The sequence below is a fragment of the Eleutherodactylus coqui genome, chromosome 9 (assembly GCF_035609145.1).
Source record: "Eleutherodactylus coqui strain aEleCoq1 chromosome 9, aEleCoq1.hap1, whole genome shotgun sequence".
Lineage (NCBI taxonomy): Eukaryota > Metazoa > Chordata > Amphibia > Anura > Eleutherodactylidae > Eleutherodactylus > Eleutherodactylus coqui.
In genome coordinates this window covers 117,506,688-117,524,502 of record NC_089845.1, presented here as the reverse complement: position 1 = coordinate 117,524,502, position 17,815 = coordinate 117,506,688, and the positions used below count along the sequence as shown (strand labels likewise).

At 42.7% G+C, this 17,815-nt stretch overlaps 1 protein-coding gene across 1 annotated transcript in view; it reads left to right on the top strand.

The window, feature by feature from the left end:
* The window catches only part of VPS13B (vacuolar protein sorting 13 homolog B), a 968,736-nt gene that overhangs the window by 702,275 nt on the left and 248,646 nt on the right, over positions 1-17,815 (top strand). Inside the window, exons 35-36 of the mRNA XM_066578394.1 lie at positions 1,823-1,960; positions 16,613-17,014. Of these exons, the coding sequence (XP_066434491.1) occupies positions 1,823-1,960; positions 16,613-17,014 (540 nt within the window). The remainder of the gene's footprint in view (positions 1-1,822; positions 1,961-16,612; positions 17,015-17,815) is intronic.

Sequence of the window (17,815 nt, the reverse complement as noted above, 5' to 3'; positions counted from 1 at the left end):
TTATGATGCTCTTGAAACACAAGTGTCTAAATTTCTTTTCAGTATGGATACAGATTTTTTTTGTAAAACCTGTGTTAATCTTAGGCTCTTCTAAGCATACATTGGTACAAAATCCCATCTGGGAAGGTTTTGGCCAGCATGCCGAAAGCCAACTACCGGTAGTCCTCATTATAGTCAACTGAGTCTGTCTGCTGTTGGTTCCTGTACTTTCGGTGTTCAGCTCTAAAGATAAAGCTGAACAACAGAAATGGACAAGAGGTTTGGGTGCAGGTGTGAATGTGCCCTTATTAGGAGAAAGTTACATTTGGCACTAAAGACACGGCTACAACTTTCTAGCTTGCTTCCTTTTCAAACACCCCTCCCATATAATAGTGAGAGCAATCACGGTTAGTTACTTATTGTACTTGCTCTATAGCAGTATCTTCTTCATACATTAGATGAGCCTGCTACAGCAGTATTTCTTAATTCCGTACTAGTGAAGAACACCCTGGTGGGTGTTACTAGTTCCTGTGGTGACGTCTACTGGTTACAGTACTACCTTGAGGATTCTCATACTTAAATTCTGCCATTCCAAAAATAGTCCAGCTATTCTTTTGTAAGTGGTAACTGAAGCCTGTGTTGGGCAAGCAGCAATGATAAATCACACTGGAGTTTGTATATCAAATGCCTTAATGGGGTTTTCCGAGACTTAAATAGATTCTAAAGACAGTGTGTTGTACATTATAGCAAACTTTGCAGTTTGATGTTCCACCAGCCCAGCCACCTCAATCCTTGCTGCTTAGGTCACAGAAGCTCCTGTAGTGGCCACATGCCATTTATCGTTCACATGACTGCAGCAGCCAATCGGTGGCCTTTGCATGAATGGCACGTGACTCCTACATGATGCTCTCTGGGCTTTAAAAAAATGACTATATAGTTGTTGTTTTTTTAATTTCTGAATTTACGCTAAAATCAGGAATGGAAATGGGTTCCTTATTTTGTTTCGGACATTTTGATATTTAATATCTATAGTTTTGAATTACAGGGCACATACAGCGACAGTTTTGGTTGGCGTCAGCTTTGGGACATTTTCTTTTTTATGTATATATTTTTATTTTATTCTCTAATTTTTTTTTAACTTATTTTCGTAACTATTTGTTTTACCATCTATGATCCACATGAAGTCCTATAAGATGTCGGAGGGCCATTTACATTGCCTTTTTTTTAATATGCAACACTTTTTCCCCTGTAGCTGGAGCATCCACAGGAGCCCCAGTTACATGGAAAAACATCCCACTGTAGTGACAATAGTTACTGGCAGAGCTGATCAGGGTCTGCTAGGACCCTGCAGCTCTGCTGTGCCAGGGGGCTTCTGGTGGTCACATGATCACCGGCTCGTGTAGTGGAAGTTATACTTCCACTTTCACTTCTTAGTACATAGCACTCATTAAGCACTATGCACCAGGGAAAGGAGAAGGCAGAAGTGGTTAAAAAATACTCCTTTCTCCTCCGGGTTGTCAGCTGTTAGTCACAGCTGACAACCCGACCTGCTTCTGCTTGATTGCAAGAGCAGAGACTTTAATCCTGTGTCGTATTTCTGCTATCAAGCGGAATTAAAGCCCAGGACCAAGTGCCGTAAATTACCGCACTTTGGTCCTTAAGTAGTTAAGACAACAATCTGTGTTATACTACAAGCCATATTTGTCAATCTGAATTTCATTTCCATAATTATTTTAATTCCTGGGTAGTATATATGAAGCTTGGATATTTTTATCACAGTTTTCTCATGAGAAAATTAACAACCTATTGAACCACAGGACATTCTTTTGTTGTCTTCTTATAGATGCTGGAAAAACTTTACCAGAAAGTTTGGATTACTCCAAGATTTGGATACAGACAGCGGCCGGAGAGGTGAATGCCAGAACTGGGATTCCCCCACCATTTATCACACTGCAGATAAAGGATTTCCTTAATGGGCCAGGTAAGAATGTTGTCCATTTTTACTATTTTTTGTATATTTAGAATTATTCTTGTTAAATACACACGTCATGTAGAAGGCAATGGTGGGATTTTTCCATGCTACATTTGTTGTCTTATCTGTCTTGACATGTACTGTCACTCAAATGGTGGTATCAAAGATGAAAACTCTAATGGTTTTATGTGTACAAGTGCTCTACGAAAATGGCTCACATATTGAGACCTAAAGACGCCTGAACCCGCTCAATTCAGCAGTTTTGGTTGACCATCTAATGTCTATAGGTGTGTCCAGTCTTTCCCCTAGCATCTGTTTACAACATAGTGGATCCTTTGTTCTCGAAGGAGTTAATCTTCTGCCAGAGGTCTGTCAGTCACTTATTTTGTTCCCACTCCATAGAGAACACATTCACACTAAGGCCCCCTGTCCACGGGTGTTGCAGTATCCCGCGACGAATCTCAGCCACGGGAGCCGCCATTCGAGAACAGGAGTCAGCAGACAGTTCTCCGCAGGTCAGCCTATCTGACAGATAGGCTGACCGCGGAGAATCGGGGCAATTCGCAGCATGCTGAGAATTTCTCGCCACGAGCTGAGAATTGTAATGATTCTCTGCTCGTGGACACGGGGCCGGCGCTTTCCATAGCAATGCTATGGAAAGCTTCGGCCGGCGTGATTCGCTGGCGATTTACCGCCGGCGAGATCACTGCCAAGGACAGGGGGCCTAAAGGTGCTATTAGACAGAATGTTTACCATTCATAAAATTGTTCAAATGAGTGAAAGTGAACAAAAATCGTTTGGTATAAATGCAGCCAACAACGAACGAGAATCATTCACCTTTCGCTCGTCCATTTTATGCAGGCATAAAAATCATCGTTGACTCATTCATTTATCATTCATTTTAAACAGCGCCAGTTCAGTCTCTCACATTAGTGTATGCAGTGAATGTGAAAGAGTGAAAGTTACTGAACGATGCTCATTAGAGCAAGTCAGCGAAGTGTCTTCCTGTCCCAACAGGCTCATCAAGAGTGAACGAGCTAGCGGTGACGTTTCTCGTTCGTTTGTTTAAACGAAAACCAGCTTGTCTTAAAAGCAGCCTTAGCTGAGCGTGCTTGTGCATATTGCAGGCAGGAGAAATATTAGGCCTCATGTCCACGGGGAAAATCAGGCCCGCTACGGATTCTCCATGGAGAATCCGGAGCGGGTCCCTCCTGCCCCGCGGACAAGAGGCATTACAATAAGAATAAACTCACCTGCTGCGGACGGTGCGGGTCCTCTCTTCTTCGTGGCCGGATCTTCTTTCTTCGGCCCGGCGGATGAGCTCGGCACGCCGGCTGTGTGCCGCGCGCATGCGCCGGCCACATCCGCCAGGCCGAAGAAAGAAGATCAGGCCGCGAAGAAGGGAAGACCCGCACCGTCCGCAGCAGGTGAGTTTAATTCAGGCGCGGGTCTCCGGACAGCTACCATAGGCTTCAATAGAAACCTGCGGGAGCCGTCCCCGCGGGAGACCTGCACTAAAATGGAGCATGTCTGGATTTTTTCCTGCACGCAGGACCTGTGCCTGCAGGGAAAAATGACATCCGCAGGTATTTAACTACCTGCGAGTGTCTAATGCATCCCTATTTTAATTCTTAATTTCCCCGTGGACATGAGGCCTTAATGTCCAGGAGGAATAGAAATGTTAAGGCCTCATGTCCACGGGGAAAATCAGGCCCGCTATGGATTCTCCATGAAGAATCCGTAGCGGGTCCCTCCTGCCCCGCGGACATGAGGGCTGAAAATAAGAATAAATAAGAATAAACTCACCTCTCGCCCGCTCCGGATTTTCTTTTCGCCGCGGCGTCATCTTCTCTGCGCCGCGGCCGGATCTTCTTTCTTCGGCCCAGCGGATGCGCAGGGCACGTCAGTGATGTCGGTGACGTGCCCCGCGCATGCGCCGGCCCGAAGAAAAAAGATCCGGCCGCGACAGAGAGAAGATGGCGCCGCGGCGAAGGGAAGATCCGGAGCGTGCGAGAGGTAAGTTTATTCTTATTTTAGGTCTCCCGCGGATCCGGACGGCTTCCATAGGCTTCAATAGAAGCCTGCGGGAGCCGTCCCCGCGGGAGACCCGCACGAAAATGGAGCATGGTCCAGATTTTTTCATGCTCCATTTTTTTTAAAATCACTTTTATTGACCATCCGCGGGTATTTATCTACCCGCGGGTGGTCAATGCATCCCTATGGGGTGCGGATCCGCGGGTAGGAGAAGAGTTAAAATCCGCTGCAGATTTTAATTCTTCTTTTGCCTGTGGACATGAGGCCTAAAGGGATTGTCTGAGTAGATTTTCTTTGTTAGAACCCCGTTGTCATGCAATAAAACAACAAATAGGCATTTAATATACTCACCTCTTCTGCTGTGTCTCGCGTCACTGCTCGGTCGTCCGCTCTGGTGGTTGTTTACAGCCTGCAGCCCTTCTTGTTTACGAAATATCACAGGATGCTGCAAGGAATGACAGAGTTCAACAATCAAGCTAAGCTCTGTCATTGGCTGCAGCAGCCTGTGACGTCCTGTCAGCAGGCTAGGGCAGCCTGTAAACATGACATCAGAGGGAGACCCGAAGCGGTGGTGTGATACTGCTGGGAGAGGTCATTATAGGTTGGTGTTTTGTTTTGCTGCATGGGGAACAGGGTTTTAATGAAAACCCATTCAGGTTAGTACATGGAGAAAATGCATGTAGTTCCTTGCTTCTTGTGAATGATAGGAAATGCTTAAAACAACAGTGGGTTAAAGAGTAACTGCACTTTTAACTAACTTTTGACATATCATAGAGACCCATGAAAAGTTTAGATCAGTGTGGGTCCTGCTGCTGAGACCTTCTACTGATCACTAGAACAAGGTGGCTACAACACTCACCCGAGCATTGTACCAATTCAGCCGTCTTTGTTATTTGCCGGCTCCTCCAGGCAGCTGAAAACGGATGCATGAAGGTCTATAGACATCTTCTTTAGACGTCTTTGAGCCATTTTCTTGAGCTGTTGAAAGGAGCCAGCAAGTAAGGGCTCAGTCAGACGGGCGTTTTTTCGCGCGATTTGCGGATCGCATGACGGATGCGCATCCGCAAATCGCGTGACCGGTGCGCGCAAGTCGCCCGCAAATCGCCCGAAAATCTGCTCCTAGCCGCGTTTCATTAGAAACGGGCCGGAGCTGTCCAGCGCAGTGCATTCAATGGAGACGGCAATACAGCCGTCTCCATTGAAAGCAATGCGCTACGGGCGAGCCCGGGATGAATTGTCGGTAAGGGCTTAAATATATAAGCCCTTACCTGCAATTCATCCTAAAATGTGTTAAAATAAAAAACAATTGTATACTCACCTTCTGCCGGCAGCCGAAGCTCCGCGTGGCCGTCCTGCAGTGGGTGTGAAGGGGGTGTGAGTCAGACCTGCCCCCCGATTGGCTCAGCGCTGAGCCAATCAGAGGCATGCCTCACTCACACCCATTCATGAATTCATGAATGGATGTGAGTCAGACCTGCCCCTAAGGCAGCAGTCACTCACCCATTCATGAATTCATGAATGGGTGTGTGAGTGTTTTCAGCCTCTGATTGGTCAGGGCTGTGACCAATCAGAGGCAGATCATTCAGCAGGCGGGGATTTTAAAGCCCCGCCGGCTGAATAGTGCCGAGAAGCAGTTCAGGAGAACTGACAGCGGCCGCGGCTGGACTCCGGCTGCAGCGGAAAGGTGAGTATACAATTTTTTTTTATTTTAACACATTTTAGGATGAATTGCAGGGAAGGGCTTATATATTTAACCCCTTCCCGACAATTCACCCCGCGCACGCCGGCAGCCCATTGCTTTCAATGGAGCGGCTGTATTGCCGCTCCATTGAATTCAATGGGCAAACATCGTTCTTCTCTGCCACAGCTGTTACAGCTGTGGCAGAGAAGAATGATTTGTCTTCTATATGTTCTCAATGGGGTCGGCGCTGCTGCCGCCGGCCCCATTGAGCGCATATACAGAAGAGAACAGGAATCGCAGATCGCAGATAGGTGCGATCTGCGATTTTTTGTTCTATAATTTATCGGACGAGCGCATAAAAAGCGCTCATGTGTCCGATACCAATGGTTTTAAAAAATCGCCGGACGCATGCGCATGCGCAAATCGCGGCTAAAAACGCCTGTCTGACTAAGCCCTTATGAAGACTGCTGAAGGGAAGTAGCGCCCAGGAGAGTACTGCAGCCCCCTCGTTCTACCAAGCAGCTGGGGTCTCAGCAGTGGGACTCCCACTGATAAAAACTTTTGGCATGTCAAAAGTAACTGTAGTTAAGAGTGCAGTTACTTTTCAAACCGTTTTCCAAGTTAAACCTTTCTTCTGGAAGTCCACCTCAGCTTTTGCAAACCCAGAGACAGTCATGGTGAGGAGCTTAGCCAAGGGGTAGGGCTCAATCATCTTTGTGTTTTACAGCACATATAATGGAGGTTGACCGCTGAGCACTGTGATTGGCTACAGCAGCCTGTGATGCCCCATCAACAGGTTGATTGCAGCTTGTAAACACAGACCCAGCGGAGTGAACAGCAGTGCATGCTGGAGTTGTGGGGAAGTGAATGCATGATTATAGGTTGCTTTTTATTTATTTATTTTTTTACATGGGCAGTCCCTTTTCAGCAAGAAAAAATACAGTGACTCTAAAAACCCCTTTAAATAGTGCATTTGTAAATGATTAGCCCTGCAATAAAGCGAGTCAGTCTATATAGAAGCAGCGCTGTTGCTGATCCTGCTTACATAAAGTTCATAAATGAGATTGCTGTAGTTGTAAATAATCCTAAAAAAAGTTCTTGGAAAATGAATGCATGTAGAATGCCAGTATGAAATACAGAAACTGTTACAGGCCGATGGAAAGCAATTTATTTTAATATATTTTCCCTTGCAAGTATCAATGACTAAAATGTTAGAACAAAAATTCCTGTTTTGAAAATTATTTCCTTGAAAGAAGAATTTTGTTGCAAACGCACAGTGTAAAGCTGGAAGTGCGGAGTAGCTCATTTTACAGAGAGCAAACGAAGTCTTGGACCTAATCTGAAGCAGCACTACCACCTAGGGGCTGCCGCTGGCCAGAAGGCTTGAAGACGCTTTATTTCAGGTGCTTGTTTTTTCTTTACTCCTGAGTTACATACAGTACATGATATGTAGAGACAACATACAAAAACTGTAAATGTGTTCTATCTAAAGCAGCAAACAAGAGGATGTATCACCAGCTACACGACGAGTCGTTCTGGAAACTACATATCGTGGGTTGCTTCGCTTTGCTAAAAAGCTTATATTAACGAAGCAAGTTATTAAGTTTAACGTTCAATGTTAATTCAGGTTCACATTTCCTCTATAGATGTTCTGCAGCACCTTCTAAGACCCTCCCATTAGTATGGGACAGTGATGCTCTAAAATGATCTAAACAGCAGGAGACTTCCATATTTTTTGTCTTAAATAGATGAAGTTTTGGTGTTTTGTGGCATGCAATCCCTTAAATATGATTATGCTTGATATACAGTTTATTTCCTGAGCATCAAGAACACCTGAGTGCTACATTATCAAATATTCTGGATTACCAGTTCATATTTGTGCTTACTGTATTATACAGTAATACATATCTATTATGCCGTTTGTGTGCTGGAACTTTGGTAGATATATTTAAGAGACTTATTTTTTTTTTGTCCTCGGTAGATTAACAAAACTTTAGTCTTTTTTTTGTATTGTAAATAAAAATGTTAATAATTAACTAAAAGTATTAAAGATAACTAAAAATGCTTCAATTTTAAGGACATCTTTTTGTTGACTGTTATGTAAGCAAGAAATTAATTATTTTTCAGAAGCTTAATAGGATGAATCTGTTTTTAATGGTCTATTTAATGTATGATGATATTGCATGTTATTTTGTTTCCAGTGAATAATATAAAAATAGCAACTTTGTAGCAGTGACAACAATGCTCAGATGTCATATGATATTGCAAATTTACATTTTTCTAATTTGTACAAATAATAACTGCGCAGTACGGGAAATGTAATTTTTATAGTAGGAAATGTGTTTGTGTAAGGCCTTTAAACATTGTGGTACATTTTTGCTATTGGTCAGAAGCAGAGAGCAGCAGGAAATCTGAGAGCAATTAAACTTGTTAAAATTATAAATTGTCTTTGTTTAGTATTTGAAATACAGGTAGAAAGCTATAACTAAAAATATATATTTTCTTTTTGCATAGTTTTTAAAAAAATATGATATATTATAATTATAATTAATATAACAAACATGTCTACCTTTTGTTGTTCGATTGTGCTTACTGTTAGGCTATAAAAAAAAAAATACATATATATATATATGTGTGTATGTGTGTATAGATAGATAGATATATGTGTGCGTGTGTGTATGTATGTGTGTATATATATATATATATATATATATATATATATATATATATATATATATATATATATATATATAAAATATACACCGTATATACTCAAGTATAAGCCGAGACAATAAATTTCACCACGAAAACTGGGAAAACGTATTAACTCAAGTATAAGCCGAGCTATACTCGAGTATATACTGGATTAAAAAAAACCCTCCATACTCACCTCCCAGCTCGCGTCTGTCTGTGCGACAAGCTGCTTGAATTCTCCCTGCTGACATCCCCCGCCGTCCTCTCTGCTTGGCTCTGTCAGTGCTGTGTAAGTAAGCGCTGTGATTGGATTGAGCGCCAGCCAATCACAGCTGGTGCTCAATCCAATCACAGCGCTTAATTACACAGCACTGGCGGCAGGGGATTTGAAAGCCGGGAGATGACAGTGGGGAGAATTCTAAAGCAGCTTGATTGGCTGTGAATGATCAAGCACTGTGATTGGCTGACGCTCGATCCAATCACAGCTCTTACTTACACAGCGCTGACGGCGGGGGATGACAGAGCCGAGCAAAGAGGACGGCAGGGGATGACAGTGGAGAGAATGCAAGCAGCGTGGCAAGCAGCGTGACACACCGCCACCAGAGCCACAGACGCCGGCTAAGAGGTGAGTATGGGGTTTCTTTTTTTAAGCCTTCCCTGACTCGAGTATAAGCCGACGGGGGCTTTTTCAGCACAAAAAAATGTGCTGAAAAACTAGGCTTATACTCGAGTATATACAGTGTGTATGTATGTGTGTGTGTATATATATATATATATATATATATATATGTATAATTTTTTTGTGTTTTTTTATTATTTAAAAAATGGCCTTTGCAAACACAGCCATATAAATTTAATCCAATAGCTAACTTTATCAGTACAATAATTCCTGTATTTACAGATTTCATTGCTGTAATTTTTTTTTATATTTCTACTTACTCCATACATACATAGATCAGGCTAACATAGGAGAAGGTGCAGCCCAGACTTGTTACATCCTTTCAGCCATAAGTTTAGTCCAGCATTTCTACAAGAATGACTCCATTGAAAGAGTGCACCCAGTGCAGATCACATGACTATAAACCTGCCATACCCCAGCCGTAATCTTGTTCATTAGTTACCTCATAGTGGTTTTTGTCAGACTCTATATATACCACATTACATTTTCGGCTGCCACAAAAATATTTTGCTTTCGTTTAAAAAGGCACAATTACACCCATTAGCTAGCTTAGTATTATATAAAAGGGTGGAAAACGCTCAGCTACCAGAAACCCTTTAGAATAATATATCCAGCAGGTGATAGATTAGTTGGAACAAATTGGAACCATTGCACTTAAGGGTTCCTGGTTTCCATCAAACTGTTTTAAAAATGTCGTCATTTTAATACACAATCTCAGGCCCTGCGGAACAGTCCACAGCAGGTTAATTTGAATCATATGATGTGTCACTGCCCTCAGCTGACATGAGCTGCGTTCCATGTGTGAAGCCATAATAAATCCAATCCCAACCGAGGCAAATTCCCTGTGAGAAGGTGAACTAATCCAGGCCTCACACTGGCATGCTAGCCCTCCGTAATTGAAAGCAGGGCCACCTGTTCCTAACTCAGCTACACTAGGGTAGTGCTGAACTGGAGGCACGCAAGGCCAGCAGGTCATCCCATGCAGACCTCCCCATTGGTCATGTGTGACAGGACACCTAGATTGTTAGCTCCTGTACAAAGGCGTGTTCAGACCCTTTCTACTTTATTCTAATTAGTAATCTCATAATTTAGATAATAGTTTGTGTTTTTTTAAATATATATTTATATATTAATTTCTTTTAATACACAAATTATTTTCTTGTTTATAAAGTAATCTAGCCAAAAGTATATGCAGAAGTAAAAAAAAAGAGAAAAAAGCAAATATACTCTAGTCTTGTAATGTTAAGAGTACTCATTTATATTGTATTTTTTTTTGTTATTGCTAATATGCAAAAACTCTTTACGTATCTTATCAGATATATAAGGAAAGTGAAATATAACAGTATATATAGCTGCTTCGACATCAGGTAATGTGTCACCTATCTGGCCTCCTTTATGCCGGATTAGAGGAATTTTAGGCTATATTTACATGTGCGAGTGTGATTTTAGTTAGCGGAAAACTGACTGTTTTCCGTGCGATTTTCATGCTATACTATTGTCTTGGGATTTTCCTGCACGTGAAAAAGTGTGTTCTGTCTGCTCTTCACTTCCTGGTTCTTTTATTCATGTGGTCCTCAAAGTAACCTGCGTTTAAAACGCATTGCACTCGCATACAAATCGCATGGTGGGAAATTGCAATGTTTTTTTTTTAACAATTCCATTGAAAATAATGGGAGATACTTGAAGAAGGATCACAGAAAAAAATAGGACATGCTGCAATTTTTCTTATTCGGAATAAGTGAATGGACTCTCTTACTATGTGAGTTCTGTCCATCTTGGAATCGGACAGAACTTGCACGGAAAATCACCCATGTGAACACACCCTTCTTATGTATGCTTGTGTGTATATGTATATATGTATGAAATATATATATATATAAAACTAATAATGTGTTTTATGTTGTAAGGTTAATAAGTGAGGTAAGTGTTTGCCGTACTCTTCTACTTCTTAGTTCTTGCAAAGTATACAAAATGTTAGGTCAGGTTCACTCCATGAAAAGTAATTAATCGTCCTTACAAGTTAAGCTGTAGGCTGCTTAGCATGACTTCATGTGGAAACCCAAGAATGTGCCCACTTCATTCCAGTTTAGCTGTTATGTTAAGCATGGCATTTGTTAACTTTGAAATAAGATTTTTTTTCCCCTTATGATTTAATGAGTCCTGACACGTGAGAAGTGGAGCTGGCTGGAGTGCAGACTTTTCTAATTAACAGAGGGTCATTTGCTAAAAAACATTTCGGTGTCTTGATAGTTTTTCATTAGTGCATTACAAACATGTTTTTGTGACTAACACGACAGTATTAAGAGAAGCATCGTCAGAGGAGCAAGCAATGTGGAAGTGCTACAGAAATACAGTAGCATTAGATGAAAAGAACAGCAGGCTGCCTGGGCATTCTGGCACCTGTAGTTCTATAGCAGCTACCGTGCCACAATTTGATCTGAAATTTCAAAATTTCATGAAATGAATTATTTACATTGCGAGAGTTAGAGAGGATTAGACAGCTGTCTGAACATATATCTATTAGTAAATAATTGCATTCTGTATTTAATAATAATTCTAGAGCTGCTATTCTATTCTGTGTTGTGCTGCTCCTTTGTTATTCCTCCTGGAATGCATAACTAAATTGACAAACATGTTGCCATTCTCTTTGTAGCCCGCAGCGGAATCTGACTCTGCCCGCGGCCGGCGACCTTGCGTACCTGTGCCTGTCTACTTTTTTTGTGTATTGCGGATGTACGTGGAAGTGCCGGCCAGTGTACATGCGCAGTACAGTTTTATTTTTTTAACTCCTGCTTTTCTGCGGATTGGATGGCTTCCATTGACCTAAATGAAGCCGTTCGCACGGAATCCGCACTAAAATGGAGCATGCTACGATTTGTTTTCCACATGCAAAATTCGGAAAACAAATCCACATCTGTAAATTGGAAGTGCAGGTGCCCATGCTTCCGTATGGATGGCTTGAACTGCCAATCTTCCACGCAGATTCGACAAATCAAATCCGCCAGTGGACATTGGGCCTTATTTATAGTGCTGTGTCTAGTTGTTGCACATTAATGTGGATTCAGTGAATCTTTTGGCCTTTCGAATTGCACTATGTTTTCATTGTTATTGTGATTTGATAAATAATAGTGATGAGCGAGTATACTCGCTAAAGGCAATTGCTCGAGCGAGCATTGCCTTTAGCGAGTACCTGCCCGCTCGAGACAAAAGGTTCGGGTGGCGGCGGCGGGCAGGGAGCTGCGGGGGAGAGCGGGGCGGAACGGAGGGGAGATCTCTCTCTCCCTCTCCCCCCCCCCCCCCTCCTGCTGACTGCCGCTACTCACCGCTCCCCCGCGCCGGCAGCCGAACCTTTCGTCTCTAGCGGGCAGGTACTCGCTAAAGGCAATGCTCGCTCGAGCAATTGCCTTTAGCGAGTATACTCGCTCATCTCTAATAAATAAGCTTATGTATTGGTATTCTTCATGTTTTTACTCACCCAGAGTCACATCAGCACATCATAATACACAGCTTACTAAACTTGCTGCAATTTCCAAAATAACTTTGGAAAGAAAGATGAAATTGACAACTGGACATTATTGTGGCATAATCTGTCCAAATAACTGTCTAATGTTTGGGTGTACGCCGTTCTCATGACATCCTGATATAAACTCTGCAACTCATCTGTTCATCTTCTGGACACTGTTCTTGAGTTGTCGTTGAGTTGTCCTCTTGGGTAAAGTTTTTTACCATAGTTACCAATTCTGGCTCCTGAAGTAGCCAAAATCGACTGATATGGAAGTTCCCTTTGCTAAGAGAAAAATAAGTTATTTGCAGTGGAAAATTCATGTATTATTGTACTGGAAACAAAATAGCACAGGGCACCTTTTGACCAAAAAATGACACATTTTGTTACTATTTATCTTTTCAAAGGACACCCGCAGTCTGCTGGAACTGAGAGCTTTGATAGATATGGTTCTAGCATCTAACTATGACATGCTAGCAGGAAATATAGCAACGATTTCAAGACATCGTTCAATGGGGGTATTCATTGAATCAGTGAAAGTCCAAAAGACTAGACCTAACCAATTAGTGTTTTGGACTTTTCTTTTTCTTGAGAGTCCCTTTTAATGACCTAGTGCAATTTTGAGAAACTTAACTATGCAAGGTTTAAAGGTGTTCTGTCATCAACCACAGGCAGCATGACCCCAGAACAGAGAAGCCTGTTATCCCTGTGGGTGTTTTAAATAATAAATACACTTTGAATTTTGACTCTGAGCAGAGCTCTGAGTCACAGGAACAGGCTGTGGCGGCCTTTCCCCGCCTGCTGCATGAAGACTGACAGCTTCCTGTCTGCTTTGTGCATAGGGAGAGAGCTGTCAATCTGCATGCAGTGGGCGGGGAGAAGTCAGCACTGCCTACCCCTGTGACACAGATTTCAGCTCTCAACCAAACTTCAAAGTGTATTTAACACCCACATGGACAATAGGCTTCCCTGTTTTGGGTTTATGCTGCCCGTCGTTTAGACAGCATGAACCTGATGACAGAATCCCTTTAAATTCAGTATCCATATAGTGGAAAAGAATGACTTATGGACTAATGCTAATGCACAGTTGTCATTTTTTTCATTATTTCCAGGAGGACTAGCAGAGGAAACAGACAATGCAAAGTTTTAAGAAAGAATGCTCTAAAACTATTTTATTAGAGAATCTGCTAAAACAAATATGTTAGAAGAACATAAAGCAATGCTATCAAAATCTGCAGAATTTTAAGCATAACTAAATATTTGAATAATGTCCAGACCCCTGTTTTTTTAACCTCCCCTCCTGTCATTTGCCTGCTTCTGAGGCATATTTTTATGTTTTGTTTTTTTTAATCTCTAGCTTTTCTTTCTTTTGTATAAAGCAGCACTCCACCGTAGTGTGGCATACTCTATATCAGTGATGGCGAACCTTTTAGAGACCGAGTGCCCAAACTGCAACCTAAAACCCACTTATTTATCGCAAAGTGCCAATACGTCAGGGGGCGCGGCTTATCACGACATATGATTTTACCCCCGTCGTTCTAAAAAGGACAGGGCCGCTTCAGAATAGACAGCGTGCAGATTTTGACTGCTTTTTGGATGCAGAAATACTGCAGAATGTCCTCAGGGGAAATTTCTGTGGAAAATTTTGCAGCATTTCCGCATCCAAAAAGTAGTCAAAATCTGCACGCTGTCTATTTTGAAGCGGCCCTGCCCATGTCCGCCACATGTAAACATTCCCCACCACACAGCAGCCCCAGCGGTAATAGTGACACCCCCCCAGCAGCCCCAGCGGTAATAGTGACCCCCACCGCACAGCGGCCCTTAGCGGTAATAGTGACCCCCCCCAGAGTGATAATAGTGACCCCCCACCACACAGCAGCCTTAGCAGTAATAGTGACCCCCACTCCCAGCGGTAATAGTGACACCCCCCAGCACCCCCAGCGATAATAGTGACCCCCACCCAGCAGTAATAGTGACCCCCACGCTGCAGCAATAATAGTAACCCCCACCCCACAGCGGGTCCAGCGGTGATAGTGACCCCCACCCCACAGCGGCTCCAGCGGTGATAGTGACCCCCACCCCACAGCGACCCTAGCGGTAATCGTGTCCCCCACCCCACAGCGATAATAGTGACCCCCCCCAGCGGCCCCCAGTACATTAGGGACACCCCCCAGCGGCCCCCCAAGTGCATTAGAGACGCCCCCCCCCGTGCAGTAGTGACACCCCCCCAGCGCCCCCCCCCCCGTGCATTAGTGACACCCCACAGTGCGCCTCCCGAGACCCACATACTTACCTCCTCCTCCTCCCTCCCCCCCCTCCTCCTGTAAGCTCAGCTCCTCTTCTGGTCAGCGATGGTCCCGGCATGCATATTAACTTTTTCTTCCCCACTTCTGCCTCAATAGGTAATTCCCAGCAACCTGATTGGTTGTTTGGTGAATCAGCCAAACCAAGCAACCAATCAGGTTGCTGGGAATTGCTGATTGCTGCAGAAGTGGGGAAGAAAGTGTTAATATGCTCCCGGCACACATTCTGACACACACGCTGCTGGACACCGCCCCCTCCCGGCGGAACCAAGTAGTAGGAGACGTCGGGGCAGGGGGGAGGGGGATTCCAGCTGCAGACTGAAGTCAGTGTGTGCCGGGATCAGCGCGGCTAGCAGTGCCGTTTGTGAATGCCGGCAGGGGAGCCGCGGCCCCTGCTGGTATTCACAAGTGGTGAGCGGCCGATGGGGCGCGTGCCAGTAGGGAGGGCTCTGCGTGCCGCCTCTGCCACGCGTGCCATAGGTTCGCCACCACTGCTCTATATCATAGACAAACATATCCAGTCCCATCCTTTACTCTAAATATATGACCATAAGCATATGTCTTATCATAGACAGAAATATCTCTGGGAGGTCTTCCACCAAGAATGAAAATGTATCCTGACTGAAAAACTTAAGTTGATCTGTCGCATGCAGAGAGTATGGAAGGCTGTCTTACAGGCAGAGGGTGGGTATTTCGACAAGTCCAAAATGTGAAGTATTTTTCAGATCCCAAGAGTTAGACGGAAGATTGAGATGTTTTTGTTTAGGTTTTTTTTTAGTTCAATAAACACGTACATCCCAAAGCACTGAGATAATTTTTGATAATTTCTTACAAATTTTGTGTTTTTAAGAAGTTTTTTCAAACTTTTGAATGGCACTGTATGAAGAACCGAAACATTCTTCAAAAATCTAAAACTCATTGACATTAACTCCTGCTGTTTATGAATAGGAGATAAATTACTAGCAGGCTTCTCTTGTGCTATATTGCTTAGTTAATAATTGTAAATTCTCGCATATCTAGTATACTTCTAATTTAGTAAAGCTAAAAATCTATTTTGGTTACTTCGTTAGTTTTAATGTGTTCATGTAGTACTTTTATCATCTCCTCCCGAGCCTATCCTATATTTTTCTTAATCCCATCTGGTCTATACACCATGTTGTTAAAGGGGTTGTCCCGCAACATAAAGTAAAGGTAAACACTTCTGTATGGCCATATACATGCACTTTGTAATATACATCATGCATTAAATATTGGCCATACAGAAGTTATATACTTACCTACAGGGCCCCCCCCCCCTTCCCTGTACTGAATCCTTCTCCTGGCTGGAATAGACGCGCTTGCGCAGTCTGCCTCTTCTGTCCCGTTGAAGGGGCCGCTCCAGCGTGCTCGCGCCGCACAGCTGGTCTTCTCAGGATCACTGGAGATTCCAGCAGTCAGACCCCCTCTGATCTGTACGCTATCTCCTCTCCTATGGATAGAATATAACCTTTAATCCTGGAACAATCTCTTTAGGTAACTGTTGCATTATATCACTTGTTTTGTACAAGGGTCTCTACCAACCTTAATCTGGCCTTGGGGGCAAGGTTTATTGTATTTTATTTTCATTTTTAATGTGATTGTGCTTACAGATCAGTGTTAGAATTTTTAGATGTCTGTACTTCAAAGAGATGCGATGGATTGTGCACACATTAATGGTGGTCAGGATCAATGAATTCCACTAGTATAAATTCAAATATTTAATAATCTTGCATTTCTCCTCTCTTAACAGTTGACATCGATGTTAATATATCAAGACCATTGAAAGTCAACTTCAGCTTCGTCAAGCTGGATCAGCTGAATGTTTTCTTAGAAAAGATCATGAAAAGTGGACCTGATCAGTCATTAAAAAGTCCAGCCACAACAGAAGAAATGCCACAAATGGATGAAACTATGATTCCTATACTTAGTCATAGGAAAGATCCTGGTACAAAGGCCCATGATTCTTCAAAACCCCCTTTAACCCAAGAAGGAACATGGAGGTCAATGTCTTTTTTTCACGGGGTCACATTCCAGACTACTCAAGTGTTTCTATCATTAGAGACGTTGCCGCATCCAAAAACTCCCTGCATTTTAACATACTTCTCTGATGTTCGGGGATGTCTTAGCATTCAAGCAGGAAACAAAGCATTAGGTAAGTTTTTAACATACTGAAGCACATAAACCTGACATTACATAATGTTTAACATTAAATGAGAAATCACTAGGTAAAACTGACATGGAAAAGGAATTGGGGAATTTAATTAACTGTAAACTTAACTGGAGCAACCAGTGTCAGGCAGCTGCTGCCAAGGCATATAGAATCATGGAGTGCATCAAAAAATGTCTAGCGGTACATTGTAAGAAGATTGTTCTTCCTCTTTACAAATCACTGGTCAGGCCACACATGGAATATGGGCCCTTATTTGTAAATGTGTTTCCAAATGATTTGTGTCTAAAACTGCGCCAGAATTCAGGCACATGAAGTTTTAGAAAAATTTTACAAATAGTTTTCGCCATAAAAAAGAAAAAGATCCGGCAAGCTCATCAATTTCTGTTTTCCTCGAAAGTGGGAATGGGAAGCTTCTGTCTATTTTTCCAACACATTTATGAAGCATTACTGCACGAAAGGCGCGGTAAAAAGTGGCGCTAACAAAAACCTAATGAAAGTTGGTGTATATGAAGAGGTATTTGGCGCAAATTGTTTGTGCATGAATGTTGTGACAATTTTTTCTCACATCCAACTCCATTAATAGGTTTTTCTTTCTTGATTTTTCCTTTCTTTGTTTTATCATTTTATTATTGTTTTGCCTAATGACTAATTATTTTATATTAGTAGATGATGCAGAATAAAATGTTTGTCGCAAAACTTATTTCCGAATCCAAATTGGCACAATGTTGACGCATGTAGTGATGTACTGCAGTAAGCGGTGCATTTTTTTTGCAAAATAAATCT